The sequence below is a fragment of the Phyllostomus hastatus genome, unplaced genomic scaffold (assembly GCF_019186645.2).
Source record: "Phyllostomus hastatus isolate PE091 unplaced genomic scaffold, TTU_PhHast_1.1 phas_contig_402, whole genome shotgun sequence".
NCBI lineage: Eukaryota > Metazoa > Chordata > Mammalia > Chiroptera > Phyllostomidae > Phyllostomus > Phyllostomus hastatus.
The window spans coordinates 3471974-3488779 of record NW_025333873.1 but is presented as its reverse complement, the minus strand read 5'-3'; the positions used below and the strand labels follow the sequence as shown (position 1 = coordinate 3488779).

The window sequence follows — 16806 nt, the reverse complement described above, 5'->3', positions numbered from 1 at the left end:
CAAGTTAACGCCCCGGATGACAGATCTCTGCCAGGAAATTGCAACTCTCCTACTGTCTGTGAAAAATGAATCTCTCTTTAGAGTCCAGAAGGGGTTCTGCGTCTTAAATGATGTCTTTATTCTAATGCTCTATTTAAATTCCATTATAGCGAAGGAATTTAAAGCAGCTCTAAGAAATGTTTTAATGAGATTTCCAGCAGGGAAAGTCTGACTTCCAGATCAATAAAAAAAATGCTTGTCTCTGGTGTCCCAGACCCGGTCTCTGGTTATGGGGCTGCATTTTCAAAAGGGAAAGACGTCACTGATTATGGGGAAGCGAGGCTCGGGAGACCCTTCCCGACCGGGAGCGGGTGCTTGTTCGGCCCTCTCTTCGGAGCAAGCGAGAGGTGCAGCAAGCCTGTTCGGATGGGCCGTGTCTAGCACATTTCGCCGCCCCTGGGTTTGGTATTTTCTGATGTCTCTACGAGTCTCTCAGTGTTACCTTTTGCCGTTATTCAGGGCGCTAAGGAGGCGCTGGATCTGGGCATCACCGGCCCGGAAGGCATTGAGATCAGCCGCCCGGAAGAGGTGAGGAAGGCCCCCGTGCGTCCGTGGCGGCGTCTCTCCGGAGATCCACAGGGTCTTTAGGGCGGAGGAGACGCCCATAAACGTCCGTGGTGCTGCGTCACTTTCTCTGCGGGTGAAGGTCCCCGGGGAAGCTTCTCCAGGGACAGCTGCCTCCGGCTGAGGCTGACGTGGCCTCCTTTGAATCGGGCTGCAAGGGTCTGAGGGAGACAATGGGAGCACCCCAGGGGCGGCTGTGCCCAAAATTGGGTTGGGAGAGAAAAGACAGACTGAAAAGGTCTGTCTCTTCAGACGTTAGAAGAAATTTCAGGCTATAAGCCAGTGACTCAGCGTTTGGGGGATGAGATTCTTTAGGTATCTGAGGAAAACTTTGGACTCTTCCCCACCGAAACCAGAGGTTCCGCTCCGTTTCCCTCCCCCCACCCCAGTGCCTTATTATTCACTGGAATGCTCACCGAGAGCCCTGGTCTGCTTCTGCCCGCCGGTTCTGTCCTTGTGTAGGTTTGCAGGACACCCATACAAATCCCTCAGGACCCCCCGATAAAGAAATCTGCTCTAGAGGGACCGCATTAGACAGATAATGCCTTCCTGCCCTATGACCCTGGCCATTTGTGAGGGGAAAGCTGCTTTGCATTTCTGCAAAGCCTGAAGTGCCGAGTAGCGGTTGGCTGTCCACGAGGGACCCATGGGGAGGCCGAGAGGGGTGAGGAGCTGGAGGCAGTGTGTGATAGTATTTCCATAAGACAAGAACCAAGTCGGGCCATGGTGGGTCAGCCTGGGAGGGAGGGGTCCCAACCTTCCTTCTCCCCCGGTCTGCCCCTGTCTGCCAGAGTCCTTGAATAGAGCTCCCGCTTTGACACCTAAGAATTGCCCAAGAAAGATGCACCTGATTCAACAAAGTAAATATTGCACCTGTGAGGCCGGGGTGGGCGGGGGGTGGGCACAGGAGTGGACTCGTTCAGTTACACAAGTGGAAGAGCAGCGCTTGGCTGGAGTGGCAGCAATAGCAACAATGACCGTCATTGTCATCCGTTGGTTCAAGGGGAGGGTCCTGGGTCTACAGCGGGGGGCGATTTGGCTCCCAGGAGCCATTTGTCGTTGTCTGGAGATATTTTTGATGATCTCAGCTGAGGGGTGGGTGCTCCTGGCATCCAGCAGGTAGAGGCAAAAGATGCTGCTGAAGATCCCACCTTCCCCAGACAGCTCCCCGTCACAGAGAACTGCCCGGCCCGGAATGTCGGTAGTCCGAGGTTCAGAAACCCTGCTCTCGGCTGGTTTCCAGCTTGAGGTCAGTCGATGCTGCTCCTTGGCCACCGTGCTGTGGCGGCTGCGGAGACACTGAATACACCAGGAAACAGGGAGCAATGGAATTCCAGGTTTCCGTTTGCTTTAGTTTCCACTCCAGTGAGGCCCCAACAGCACCCAGCGAGGGTGCGCCCGGCACACCTAGCCCTAGGACTCTCTCGGGGTGAGCAGAGGGGGCTGGAGCTTGGGCTCCGGCCCAGAGCTTGCACCCAGGCCAGCCCGGTGGGTGCCATTGGCCCCTCTGGCTCTGTGCCAGACATCGCAGCGTGCCTGCGAGGAGGTGGGTCTCAGCCACATGTGGGCTCGCTTGGGAGAGACGGTGACGCTTGTTTTCTTCCTGTCCTTCGTTTCTAACAGGTGGAAGCTGAAGCCACCCACCGAGTTATCACCATTGCGAACAGGGTGAGTAGGCCCCACCCCTCCACCCACACCGCTCACCCTAAGTCTGTTCTTGAATCTGGGGTCAGAAACCAACCTGTCCAGCAGAGTCCCATTCTGTCCTGAGTGCCAGCATCATTGCTCAAGAGGAAAAGGTTCCCCAGGGAGACAGGGTGCTGGTGAGGGGGGTTGGGGCGCTGGTGCATGTGGGGGTGGCATCCAGCCAGAGATGCAGGGCCTTCACCCGATACAAGCCTTCGCTCGCAGGCAAGGCACTCGATGGCTCTGTTACACTGCTTTGTCACCTAAAATTGGGGTGACGGCATCAGTCCTCACCAAGGAGTGGTGAGAGGAAAAGCGCTGTGCAAAGGCCGTTTCTCTTTCTGACGTCACTGGAGTGATCTGCTCAGATCATCTGAGTTCCCTTCCTCAGATACTGGCCTTCCAGGTGTGATCCCTGGACCGGCAGCAGCAGTGTCGCTGGTTACAGACGGGAACGTAGGAATGCAAGTTCCCGGCCCCACGCAGCCCACCGAATCGGGAGCTCGGGGCACTGCCCAGCCATCTGTGTTTTCGCAAGCCTGCCGGCGACTCCTGCTGGAGAATCTCTCTCCTGGAAAGACCCAGGCTCCCTGGAAGGATGTAAACAGGAGGGCGCGCTGTTAGGAATCCCCGGGGGAACACGGCGAGATTGGAAATCCAGCTGGTCTCAGAGCTACAAACCAGTGCCAAGTACATCAAACTCGGGGCGGCTCCTAAACTCTCTGTCCGAGTGCGACACGCACGGAAGGCCTGAGGATAGCATTAGGGAAAACACGGTCTCCCGTCAGCAGCTGATGAATCTGGGGGCTGGATGAGGACATTGTTCCACTGTCGTTGTGTCAGCGACTTCCCAGTGGAAGGGTCTGAACAGCGAAAGGGCAGCCCCTCCCCTTCCACTCCAGCGCTTGTCCAGAGCAGCTGAGCCGTGGGCTGAGGTCACACAGCTTGGGGGAGAGACAGCTAATCGACATGAAACCCGGGTGTCTCTGTGTAAGACCGGCCCTGTCTGGTGTAGACTCTGGACGCTGAGCCCTCCGTGTTCTGTTGGCTCCAGGGCGAGTTCTGTCTGCTGACAAGGCAGCTCTCAGCAGCAGCCACTGCCGTTTTTAACACGGAATGTAATACAACTATCTCTGAGTCACCACAGTCACGGCTATCAAACTAAGATAGTTTTAAGTTATTAAAAAAAAACTTTGTCGGCTGGTAGAAAACACAAGGTTCAGCTCCCGACATCCTGCCCCACATGCATCCTCGGTTGGGCCCTGGTGCTGGCGCGGCTTGCCCCTCCTTGCTGCACACGCTTCTCCTGCGGCTTGTGTGCAGCGGCCGCCAGGGCTGCACTCCCAGCGTGAGACTGGCACCCTGGGGGTGGGGCTGAGCGATGCCGGGGGAGGTGCCAGGGCGACATGGGTGCCCGTTCGGTTTGTGGGGCTGATGCTGTCTCCTTCCCGCCGTGTTTCCGTGTTCAGACTCACTGTCCCATCTACCTGGTCAACGTGTCCAGCATCTCGGCCGGCGATGTCATTGCAGCTGCTAAGATGCAAGGTGAGTCCCTGAGCTGGGATGGACAGGGCACTCGGGGTGGGGCTGGGGCCAGATAGATGCCCTAGCTCCGCGCACCCCGCAGCTGGCTCTCGAGGCCGGACCCTATGCCTGCCCTCCCTCTTCCCCACCTGTCTTCCTAGCAGCGACCTGCACTAGCCCCGGTTCAGTCCCTCAGGACCGGTGTCCCCCTGTCCATTTGCATGCATAGCAGCATCTTGGAAGTGTCTGTCACCTCTTCCAGGCCTGGCAAAACTTTTGAAGTTTTCTTTGACTCATTCATTGATATCTTGATGGTCTTTTGGGTTTTACGAGTGGTTGCCTCGGTAACTAACCAGCATGAAATCCTGGACCAGGTCCAATGGACATTTCAGGGGATCCTGGGACACCCCTAGAGAAATAAGTGTGCGGACCCCGCTTCCCCTACAGCCCCCTGTGTGCGAGCGCAGCACCTGAAGGGACTCCTGCTGCCGAGCACCAGAGCGCACCTGAAGGCTCTGTACTTGCTCACAGTGCCGGCCTGGTCGGGGTGCCAGTGAGTGAGGGCCTGCAGACAGGGGAGACAAAGTCATGGTCATAAACCTGAGAGTCATGGTCATACATCAGGAGCGAGGGCTTCTAGCCTTTCCACTGCTCTGCCTCCTGGCCATCCCACCTTCGTCTCCCTGCCCTCTAGCCCCTGCAACAGACCCCTCCCCCAGCAGTTCTCCCGAAGGGGCTCACAGCACCTGCCTGCTCAGGAAACCGTCCTGACTGCCCGTTGGCCTGGCTTCCTCAGCCCTTCGTCCTCCTGCTGCACCCTGCAGCACCCACGCCCCAGCACCTGTGCCCATGAGGCTCTGTCGGTGCTGTCCCGCCTCGGTGGCTTTGCCCTTCCGTTCCCCTCACTTGGAGGGGACTCAGTGTCCAGGTAGCGAGCACCCTGGCCTTGAACCCAGCTGCGCTCTAAAACACCCGAGTGAGCTTAGGCAAGTCCCTTCCTCTCTGACTTCACCTGTTACCTGTCACATGAGATGCCCAGACCAATGACTCCACAGGTTCCCTGGCTTCCTCGTGACGGCTTGACCCTTCTCCTCCTTCCAGGGAAGGTCGTGCTGGCCGAGACCACCACCGCGCACGCCACGCTGACAGGCTTACACTACTACCACCAGGACTGGTCCCACGCGGCCGCCTACGTCACAGTGCCTCCCCTGAGACTGGACACCAACACCTCGACCTACCTCATGAGCCTGCTGGCCAAGTAAGCCGCCCGCGCAGGACCCCGCAGCCCCGTAGCCCGTCACTGACTCTCGCGCAGGCCCTCCCGGGAAACCCGTGAGCGGCGGTTGTCCAGAATTCCAGAGGACACTGGTAGCTCACACTGGAGACTGCCGGGAAACTGTAGGGTGTGGCCTCAGACTTATCCTGGAATAGATGTGGGCCTCGTCTTCTGTGTCTCCACCTCTGCCTCCCCACCCTGTTCCCCGTGCAGTCTTCTCTCCGGTGCGTGCCTCTCTCCTGTGCCGCTTCCTCCCCCTTCCCCTCTTTCTTCTGCACTTTCTCCCTCCATCCCTCCTCCTCTCCCTCCAGTCTCCTCTTGGCCAGCTGCTCTTTTTCTGGTGCTGCTCTTCCCCTCGGGATCCCACTCCACAGGAAATGGCCTGGTGACCGTCTGGATGCGGTGGGGCTCACGTGTGAAAAGATTTCATTTTGTCTCAATCACTGCTCACACCTTCTTTCTCGGCTCTGGGGACATTTGGGGCAGAGGCCACTGCCTTCTCTGCCCTTTTGGTTATTAAATCCCAGTTCAGTTCAAAAGTCAGTCTCTTCCCCTCCCCGCCACCAACCCCAGCCCAGGACTGGGACGGGGAGAGAGACGGGGAGTAAATGGGGTGGGGCGATTCTTCTCCACACCCAAGCTCCCACCTGCAGTCCTGCATTAGTTGTCATGGCTCCTCGGGCTGAAAGGGACTAGCCATTGGGGCCCTCACGGTGCAGGGCGCATGCCCAGCCTGGGCTCTCCTGTGCCGTCCTCACACGGTCCCCAGATGTAGGAGGCGTACCCCAGCTTGGCCTCATTTACCTGTACCTTCCAGCTTCCAGAACTAGCAGTGTCCCTGAGAACAAGGACCCCGGCGTGGCAGTTTAAGCCTGCCCACCTCCCCTGGTGTCTGGGGCTCAGAGGAAACTCAGCCAGCCAGGCCTGCGGGGGAGGGTGGGCTGTCCCCAGGCCACCGACCTCCTCACCCGGGGCCCAGAGGCAGGCCCCCGGTCCAGCTCCCACCCAGATGCCCACTGCTCTCACCTCAGCTCCACAGGCGAACCTCTTGAAAATGCCCCCCATTTGACTTTGAGGTAGACTGGTGGGGGGAGGGCAGGCAAGCACCCCTCGGCCATGAGAAGAGAAAGGGGAAAAAGGCCACAGGACTTGCATTCTGCCAACAGCTCAGTCCCCCTCCCTGGTCTTCTGCTTTTATGGACCTGGGGGGCGGGTGCCGATAAACTTCTCCCAGGCTAACGGTGGGGGGCAGCCGAGGGAGGCGGCCAGCCCCAGGGGAAGGGGGCTGTCTTAGGTAACGGAGCCCTTATTTTACCCATGTTCTTAGTTTTCAGTCCTGGGTGCCAACAGCCAGGAAACTCCCACTTGGCATCCTGCTGTGTTAATGACCTAAAGGGTGGTGTGGGGTGTGGGGGCCAGGTGATGGCGGCCCCTGGAGGTGTCACAGTGGCAGTGACCATAGTTTTGCTCCGAGACTGAGCACCAGCAGCTCTTAATTTAAGATTCTGTTTATTTTTAGAGAGAGGGGAAGGGAAGAAGGGAAGAAGCAAGAGAGGGAGAGAAACATCAATGTGTGGTTGCCTCTCATGCACCCCCAAACCTGACCTGCAGCCCAGGCACGTGCCCTGACTGGGAATCAAACCGGGGACCCTTTGGTTCACAGGCCAGCACTCAATCCACTGGGCTACACCAGCCAGGGCTCTTAAGCAGATTTAAATAAATTGAGAGAGTAAGAGAGGATGAAGAGAGAAATAAACGCTTGGTCAGCTGTTGTTTTTAAAAATGCTTTTTGTTGGGAAAAACCGTTATTGTCACAACAAGAACAAACAAGTATCAAGGATCTACTATAATCATTTGGGCTCGGTTCTAAGGTCAAAGAATCTTTTAAAAAACCTCTGCGTACCACAGGCAAATGCACTGAAAGAAGAGAGACGCAGTGAGTGCTCCGCCCACCCAGACCACAGTGCCCAGATGTGCACACGCAGGCAGGTGTGGCGGGGGGAAGGGGACTAGTCACTGAGGAGGTGGAGTTTTGTACCCAGCCTGTTTTGCCAGATTTATTAAATTATTTGAATGCATTCTATCCACTTAAACAGAACTGCCACTTCACGTGAACTACTATGAGAATAGTTTGAATCCCTTTTCTCATTGGTGCATGTGGTAAACATGAGCAATTTTACAGTCTGGAGCACGGTTTTAATATTTTAATTATTTATAGGAACTTATGATTGCTGTAATTTTGTTTTCATGACACATTTTTTGGTGATGGTTGATATTATACAACACACTTGATAGGAAGCCCAGACGCCAGTTATGCTCCTGTAAGAAAACGTGAGCATCTTCCTAATGAGCTACTTTACATATTTATTTTTAGAGGTCTTATTTATTTATTTTCAGACAGAGGGGAAGGGAGAGAAAAGGAGAGGGAGAGAAACATCAATAGGTGGTTGCCTCTCATGCACCCCTGACCAGGGGGCCTGGCCTGCAACCCAGCCACGTACCCTGACGGGGAATCGAACCGGCGACCCTTTGGTTCACAGGCCACTGTGAACCGATATCCACTGAGCCACACCCCAGCCAGGGCATGGTGAGCTACTTTAGAATGTGACTTCTTAGGATGGGTCAGGGTAAAAAAGTACCCCTAGAGGTAAGGATTTGTCCTCTGTTTAAAATCTGACTTCTTAAGGGGACCAGATTATTTTCATTTGAACATGTAAAATTTTACTTAAGAGAGCCAGTCATATTTTAAACTTGAAAGAGTAGGGGTGGGTGTTCTGTATCGCCCAGATTCAGGGCAGCACTGGGAAACCTCAGAGGCCCTCCTGATGTGCGACTGCACCCATTCTCACCTGCCCGGGGGCACCCGAAAGGAATGGTGGGTGCTCAATAAGACTTGCCGGTTAAGGAATGGGAGTTGAGCCAGTTGCCCAGAGGGTCAGGGACCCTCAGCCCGTGACACTGACGGGTGCCTCCCCTGATCGGAGCCCTGCCCAGGTGTCTGGAGGACCCCCAGCACAACATGAAACCTAAAGATCCCATGCATCTCTGGTGCATGCCTGGGGAGTGTGGGGAGCCCTGGAGGACCCTAGGAAAAACCCTCTGCCCGATGAAAGGAGGCTCTGAGAGGGTCTGACAGTGTCTCTGGCCTGGGGAGATAGCAGCCCAAGCCGCAGGGAGAGCTGAGTCATCTCACTGCGGACTTGGCCAAGAATATCGGTCATTTAGCTGTGACTGATGAGCCCCGCCGGGCCCCAGCGGAGAAAGCCCTCTATGCGGCCTGACCAGGACATCTGAGAGCCTTAGACAGGCCCCTTCAACCAAGGGAAATAATGCCCTCTGTTCCCAGAGACCCCTTCCCAAGCGGGCACCTTAGAAGGCCCTGTGCACATGGCTTTGGTGCCTCCCACAAGCAGAATTAGACTCTGAGGTCCCCGGTGTGTGGTCCAAGCAGTTGTCTCACGTGACCTCTGTGCTCCGTTCAGGTCCCTCCCTGCCCCCCTGAGCTGTTCTGGTGGCCTGGATGACACAGAAATGTCTCTCTGCCCCTCACCATCTCTGAGGCCTCCGGCAGTCTCTGAGCATGGGCCAGCTGGCCGCCTCCCTCATCAGGCAGAGTGTTTGCCACCGCGTGCCCTCTCTCACCGTCATCTCAGCCCCAAGTCCGTAGTCAGTCAGCTCACGAGCCCCTCAGGGGCCTGGCCGTGCTTGGCCACCCACCGCCTGGCGTGGAGACCGGCCTCAGGAACCGTCTGAGGATGGTGGTCATTGGCAGTGACAGCGACCCAGTTGACCTGCACACCGTTGCTGGCTTACCAGACAGTCTTTTCCGTCTTGTCCCTCATTTCCCCTTCTGGGCCGTTAGAGTCCCCACATCCTAGGAAGGCCAAGGCTTAGAGTTATTTGAACTTGCGTGTTTTACCAAGCACGTGCTTGTTGCCAGCAGGGACTGGCGGGATTTGAGGGCGGGGATGAGAGGGAATTTTCACGTGGTTTCATGGCGGTAAAACCACCTCCTCCCTCTACTCTAGCTAAACTCTTAAGCTCAGTTTTTCTCTGCCCAATATCCTTACCCTTAAAAGTCACCGTCCCAAAGCCTCGATGTCTCCTGCAACACTGATGGTCCGCGCCACCCTCGGCACCTGCTCCACTCTGCAGATGGGGAAATTGAGGTCCTCGCAGTTTAAATCACTCTTTAGAGGTTATACAGCCACTAAGTAGCAGAGCCGAGGTTGAAGTCAGCTTTGCCTGGTTCTTAAGCACAGACTTTTTTCCTGTACCTGTCACCACCCTCTGGGACCCTGGCCTGCTCCCCTCACTGGGCACACCCTTCTCTCTACCCAGCGATACTCTGAACATCGTGGCGTCAGACCACCGGCCTTTCACCACCAAGCAGAAAGCTATGGGCAAGGAGGACTTCACCAAGATCCCGCACGGCGTGAGTGGCGTGCAGGACCGCATGAGCGTCATCTGGGAGAGAGGCGTGGTACGTTCCTTAGGCCCCTCCCCACTCGGGTCTGGGCGGAGTCTCGCCCTGAGGAGGGCGGGTCCACCCCAGCTCCTGTTTCCCTCAAAAAGAGAACTGAAAACATTTTTTTTCCTGATCAGAAAGCTAATAAGGCCTAGTATAAAATTTTCCCATAATTCCACACCCAGAAATTGAACTTAACATTTTAATATGTTTCTTCCTAGTTCTATGATGTACTGCGTTTTAATAGCTGGGTTCATCCCTTTTTTTCATATAACATCTCTTGAGTGTCCTCCTCTATCAGTGAAAATTCTTTAGAAACATCTTTTTTGATGGTTAAACAATATTTTCTCCAGCGGCGGTACCGTACTTCAGTTAACCCTTTCCTGATGTTTAGAGCTTTCAGCGCTTTCAACTTTTTGCCCCTAAAAGTGATGCTACAGAGATTCTCTCTGCTCATGGGCACGTGCCAGCTCTTCTGATTGTTTCCTGAGGACGGATTCCTAGAAGTGGATTTCCGGGCCACGGGATATGAACGTGTTTAAGGCTCTTGATATATCTTGTTCAGCTACTTTTCAGTAAAGACAGGGGCTGGGACTTCATTAGAATCCCGCCTGCTCTGCCCGTGAAGAACATGCATTGCTGGTCTTAACCTGTCACAGACCAGGCGCCGCCCAGAGTAGGAGCCCAAGGAGGTTTGATGCCCTCGCCCAAGCCACCAGCTCAGGGAGGACCCAGGAGATGGCTCTGGAACCCTCTTTGCAGAGAGTCCACCGTGCTGTCAGGGTGGGTGGCGGGGGGAGTGGGGCAGTGGGGTGCTTTCCCAGAGCACAGAATAGATGTCCCTCTGCGGAGGAGGGAGGCTCTTGGCTCCTCCGTAGAGGGCGCATGGGCAGAGCTGGTCGTACGTCCAGGAGGTAAGTTTCTACCAGGTAGGCAGCCTTTTGGAACAAGGGCCCATGCGCTGTTGTTGCCGCGTGAAGGAGAAAGAAGCAAGCAAGGTCCTGGAGCCAAGCCAAGCAGGCCGGCTCTCCGGAAAGGGCGCCCGCGGTGTGTCCACCCCAGCACCACTGTTCTGACCGCCTGGAAGACCGTGGGCCAGAGCCCAGGGGGATGCAGGGGGCGGCGCCGGGAGGCACACAGGGGGCCTGGCTGACGCTCCCGCAATGTTTCAGGTTGGAGGAAAGATGGACGAGAACCGTTTTGTGGCCGTCACCAGTTCCAACGCCGCGAAGATTCTCAACCTGTACCCGCGCAAGGGCCGCATCATCCCGGGAGCCGATGCCGACGTGGTGGTGTGGGACCCGGAAGCCACCAAGTAAAACCTGCTGCTGGGCTCCCGGGCCGGGGGGCTGGGGGGCTGGGGGGCTGGGGGTGTTAAGGCACTTGTGTTACAAGACTCCAAAGGCATATCATCTTTGCACTACTTCCAGCCCAGAGAGGGGCGTGTTCAATTTAACACGCGTTTGAGGGCCTCCCAGAGCCCGGGCGCTGGGAGCACAGCAGTGAACCGCTCCCTCCGCGCGGCGCTTGGTGGCGTTTCAGAGCCACTTCACGTCGTTACCTCTTCTGACCTGACGCACCGCCCTGGGAAGCGCACAAACCTGGAGTTCTTATTTTCGTTTCACTGTTTTTTTTTTAAGATTTTATTTATTTTTAGAGAAAGGGGAAGGGAGGGAGAAGGTGAGGGAGAGAAACATCAATGTGTGGTTTCCTGGGGACGTGGCCCGCAACCCAGGCTTGTGCCCTGACTGGGAATCGAACCAGTGACGCTTTGCAGGCTGGCGCTCAATCCACTGAGCCACACCAGCCAAAGCTAGAGCATCATTTTTACTTGGAGATTTGGGCAGGAGAAATGAGAATCATTTTTTAACATTAAAGTTCATTCAGTCAACAAATACAAAGGTGGGTAAAAGTTGGTTGATAATAATAATAAATAACATAATAATCAATGATAATACAAGAATAAGCTTTTGCACACTGACAGCTGTAAGCCTACCTTTGCCCACCCCTGTGTGTGGTAAATGCTGTTGTCTCGCAGGTCCTTTTCTAGGTGCACAAGCCAGCAGGGTACAAGACAGACAAAAATGTGCTGGGACATGGAAAATAAAAGTCGGATTGTAGAGAAAGTTCACTCCAGGCACCACCAGGATCTCCCCCACAACACTCTCCCCTCCATTAGGGCCTGAGGAGCCCCACTCTGCACCCTGACCCCAGGGGCTGGTCCCGGTCTCCCTTGGAGGTCTGCCTGTTAGAGGAAAGACCCCCAGAGTTCTTTCCTCAGTGCATTAGTTTGCCAGGGCTGCTTTAAAAAGTGCCACCGCCTGTGGGGCTGAAACAACAGAAACCTGTGTTCTCAGAGCTGGGAGCACGGGAGCCTGAGACCAAGGTGTCGGCAGGGTTGATCTTGCTCCAAGGCGTCTTGACGTGTGGAAGGTTGTCTTCCCCTCTTCACACGCATGTCCTCTGCGTGCGCCCTCCTGGTGTCTCAGTTTGCTCTTCTTAGTAGGACGCCAGTCAGAAATGACTAGGGTCTACCCAAGTGACCTCTTTTTACTGTAATTAGCTTTAATTAAAGGCCCTAACTCCAAATACCGTTACATTCTGAGGTACTGGGTGTTAAGGCTTCAACATATCAACTTGGGGGGGGGTGCTACAAACTTCAGTCCACAACCACCAGCCTTTGGGGATCATTCCTCCTCACTGGGCACCTTCCCTCCCCCCCGAGCATCACCCCCTCCCCCTGAACATCTTCCGTTCCCATTAAGCTGCAGCAACTTCCCCTCTTCTCAGAGCTTTCTCTCTCGCCACTGCCTCCCCGCCAGGACCATCTCAGCCAGCACGCAGGTGCAGGGAGGAGACTTCAACCTGTACGAGAACATGCGCTGCCACGGCGTGCCGCTGGTCACCATCAGCCGGGGGCGGGTCGTGTACGAGAACGGTGTCTTCATGTGCGCCGAGGGCACCGGCAAGTTCTGTCCCCTGCGGTCCTTCCCGGACACCGTCTACAAGAAGCTGGTCCAGAGAGAAAAGGTGAGGGGAGGGGCGGGGAGGAAGATGTGTGAGCGGAGGTTGCGGCCCCCGTCGGGGACCCCCCGCCCACGATGGCTCTAAACCTCAGAGACGTCCTCACTCTCTCTTCCCACCGAATCCTGTTGCCTGCAGTGGCCACTTCGGGAATGATACCTAGTAGGGAGGAAGCGCCTGTGACAAAGTAAAACGTATTGGGGAGGGTCCCCGATTCCCCTGGAGCTGAACGAATACTATGAGCTGTGCTTGGCTGTCCCCACATGTGGTCTCCGGGAGGATCCTTGCCGTCCGCCAGGGCAAGGGGTCCCTGTCACGGCCTGGAGTTGCTCTTTCTCTGAAACCTCCCCCCTCCCTTCCGAACGCAGTGGGCTGGGTGGGCTCTGGGAGTCTGGGCCCCCCAACACGGAGTGGTCGGGCCGGGTCTGGAGTAGTTCACATCTCCAGGGTCGCACCCGGAAGAAGGTTGGCTGTTCCCCCATTGCTTGGGGGTTGCCGTCCAGCCGTATGGCTGAGCGCTGCCCTAGAGAGCCAGTCCTGGATCCACACGGACAGCTCCGGGGGCTGCAGCCTGCGGCCACGTCATCAGAAAACAGCAAGTCTGACAGAGAGACAGCCAAAAGCACCCTGCTCTTTGTCCCCCCCCCCCCCCGCCCTCTGGCCTAAAGCCGTGTTACTGGGGCTTCAGAACGCTCCTGCCTGGCTATTTGCAGATGCCACCTAAATGGGCGAACGCTCCCAGATGCATCGCGTGTGGGCCTGGGAGTCCCATGCCTCGCTCCCTGGCTGGGACGGCCCTTTCCTGCCCGGGCCCTGGGGTGCCACTGCTGTAGGCATGTCACACTTAAGAGATATCAGTCCTTTAAAAACACTTTTTAAAATGTTCTCACCCAGCGTCTCCCGTGTCCTGTTTGTTTGTCCCTTTTGTCCTGGATATCCCAGTCCTCTACACACAGCAGGTGTTTAACCTGTCTTCTGGAGGTAGTGGCAGTGATGGTTTCTGTGGGAGTCGGGGAACCTACACAGTCTGGCCTTGTCAGCCGCTGCTTTTCTGTCCGGGGAGGGAGACCCAGAAATGGTGTGCGTGTGTGTTTTCGCCAGAGGCCCTGAGTAGCAGCCCAGGGGCCACGGTTTCTGGGCCGCTTCCAGGTGATCTCCACCCTCCACCTGCTCCCCATGCTGTGACCACTCACAGATCAGCATCGGCTTCCCATTCTCAGGCCCCATTCTCTCCACTCACGGCTGGCTCCGACGCCCAGCAGGGCACCGGAGATTTAAAGGACCGTGGCTGAAAATAGACTCAGCCGCCACATTACTGAGCTCTGGAAATCTGCTGCATATTGTCTAAGGAATAGACCTTACAAGAGCTGCCTCTGGCTTGGCACGCTTGCCAGTGAGTGGCCACGTGACCTCTCTTCACCCAAATTTTCTTATTATCTTAGTTCTCTAATCCTTCTTGCAAAAGCCAAGCTCCTTTTCTGAGTCCCTCAGGCCATCCTGATTTGTGCCACCCTGGGTCCCTCCTGGAGCCGGCCACCCAGAGGCTTTCAGTAGTAACCCCTCCAGACTCCACCCTCCCTGTTTTCTGAGAACACCCTCGCTCCTGCTGGCCCGTGAGCCCCGGCCCTGGGGCGACGCAAGGACTGGAGGAGGGACGTGTCCATGAGGTGGGGTGGCGAGCAGGTTGGCCGTCATGCTCTCTCTCAGTCTCCTAACCCAGACTTCCTTTCACCTTGAGCCTGGTCCTCAGTGGAGCCCCTGCCACAGGTTCATTCACAAGAACCCCAGCCTGACTCCACCCTCCGGCCCAGCGCACTCTGAGAGGGAGAGTGAGGCGGGCGAGGGGAATGCTGGCATCAGGCAATGCTGGTTTCCTCTGTCCGTCTGAGAGCCACATGGTGTTTTAAGTGATCGGGCAGACAGGGCAGGGCGGGAGTCCTGAATTCCTAAAGGCATAAGAAGGAAACGTGAGTGTCTGTGACCACCGAGGTCCTGAGTCACAGGCTGGTGGGCCTTGAGGTGCTGCCATTGCTGGGGTCCCTCCACTCTCGACCAAGTAGAGGCACATAAAACTGATATTTGAACAGCAATGATCTAAAGTGTAAAAGTGGAAAGGTCAGCTCTGCTGGCAGTCACCAGGATTCTCCCAGGGCCTCTGCTCCTGCCCCTCCCTGGGACCCCGACCCCTGAAGTGGACACCCAAGGGCAGCCTGGCAGAGGCTGAAAGAGCTCCGACCAAGCGTGGCGTTCTGGGGCCGCGGCTGGTCCCAGGCAGCCTGTTCTCAGAGTGCGGGCGCTTAGCTTCGTGGCCCTCGTGAGCACTCGGGGAGCTGGCCTTGCTCCTGGGGGACTCCGGTCTACAAATCAGCTGTAGGCAGCCCCTGTCCCCGCGAAGCCGCGGGATCACAGTGAAAGGCGGGGCCTCTTGTAGCCGGGCCAGTGAGGGGACCCACGCGGCTCCACAGGAAGGCTGTTCCGGAAGGCCGGATGCCTCCGAAGTCCGGCTGCCGCCCGGAAGGGGCTCCACCGGTGTTGGGGGGGACCCAGGGAGAGTCTCCTCTCGGCGCACGCGCAAGGGCACGGGCACACACGCACAGGTGCTACTTAGCAGGTAGAGGAAAAGAACTCTCCGCCCTTGGTGCTCAGGGTACAGGAAGCCTCTGTTCCCGTAACTTGGGGCCTGCACTGCACGGCAGCCCTGGAGTCCTGCCAGCCCCGGGGGCGGGTCCAGGATGGGCGGGGGCTCGGGGGGGGGGGCGGGGGCGGCTGGGCTGGCTGGGCTCTGATGATGCCTTTTCCCCTTTCCTCCTCCGCCCTACCCCAGACCTTAAAGGTTAGGGGAGTGGACCGCACTCCCTACCTGGGTGACGTCGCTGTGGTTGTGCATCCTGGGAAAAAAGAGATGGGAACGCCTCTCGCAGACACTCCTACCCGGCCCGTGACCCGACACGGGGGCATGAGGGACCTTCACGAATCCAGCTTCAGCCTCTCTGGTAAGAGCATGGGCGGCCCAGCCAGGCAGTAGGGTTGGTGCTGCTTGTCCTCTTGTCTTCTTCCTTCCTTCCCTATCGCATGGCCAATGATGAGTGTGGAGTCCACTATTAAATACACACAAGTGTTGGGGGGCAGCAGGGCTCCCCTGGTCCCTGTGCGCCACCGTAACAGGCCTGGACTACAGGAGTATCTCCGCGTGATTGCTGTTTCGGTCCCTGGAAGCTTCTGGAGGGCCGTGCACACGGATGGCAGCCCAGAGAAGGTCCGAGGTCAGGAAGGGTAACCCTCTCTGTGCCACGTGGGACGGTACCCCCCTTCCCCCTCCCCTCCCCGCTCTCCTCCGGCCTCTCTGAAAGACCTGGCTTTTCACTTTTCCTCTTTCCTCCCTCACCTTTTTTGCTAGGGTTTGTGTTACATGTGATACAGTGTGTATGTAATGTGTGGGATGTGACTGCCCAGGAAATTTCCTGTCAACAGCTCGAATCCCAGGCGTTCTGCAGTAGTTAAGGGCGGGGTGGGGGGCGTGGTCACTGCCGCAGAGATGGTAACCTTCAGTGGAGAACAAGCTGGTCCTGCAGGCACTTGGATGGAAACGGACAGCACTGGGAAGGGGGGCCGGACCTCCCTGAACAGCCTGCGGGTCTCACCCAGGCGCAGCCCCAGCATGCGTCTGCTCTGCCAGTGCCGTCCTAGGCAGAACCGCAACAGGACCCAGATCCCCTGGGAGCTCTGCGTTTCCCTGGGGGCGGGGTGGGGCGGGGTGGGGGCGTGGCATGAGACCTGCATACAAACCCTCCTCGCCTGAGAGAGGACTAACCCCAGGGCTACCTGCTGAGCCTCCTCTGTGGCCAACTGTGTGCTCAGGGCAGCTACGGGCAGACGTCACGTGCTTCCTGTTTGAGGACCCGATAGCCTGTGGGGAGGGCTCCTCTTCGCCACTCCTCTTCCTCTCAATACCCAGATAACTGCTCCCCAACCCTGAGGGTCACTACCACTCTCACCAGCGACAGGACACGAGTGACGGGAGTCAGAAAGGAATCCGGGGTGTGGAGTGTCTGTGGGCCCTCGGCCTTGCCAATCCTGGACGTGTGGACTCCCCTGGCTGCCTGGGCATGGCGCCCAGAGCCTCGGGCCCCACTGGCCATTGGCTGCCCCTGCTCCCACCCCAGGTCTCGGGGCAGAGCTCTCGGGCTCGGCCCACGTTAGGCAGCCTCCCACCTTCCCTCTGCCC

The 16806-nt window shown here is 57.1% G+C and overlaps 1 protein-coding gene across 1 annotated transcript in view; it reads left to right on the top strand.

Moving 5' to 3' along the window:
• DPYSL5 (dihydropyrimidinase like 5) overlaps positions 1 to 16806 on the top strand; it is a 77702-nt gene that overhangs the window by 57741 nt on the left and 3155 nt on the right. The window contains exons 5-12 of the mRNA XM_045844715.1: positions 499 to 567; positions 2227 to 2271; positions 3759 to 3834; positions 4915 to 5071; positions 9431 to 9572; positions 10730 to 10872; positions 12380 to 12587; positions 15406 to 15574. Coding sequence (XP_045700671.1) covers positions 499 to 567; positions 2227 to 2271; positions 3759 to 3834; positions 4915 to 5071; positions 9431 to 9572; positions 10730 to 10872; positions 12380 to 12587; positions 15406 to 15574 — 1009 coding nt within the window. The remainder of the gene's footprint in view (positions 1 to 498; positions 568 to 2226; positions 2272 to 3758; positions 3835 to 4914; positions 5072 to 9430; positions 9573 to 10729; positions 10873 to 12379; positions 12588 to 15405; positions 15575 to 16806) is intronic.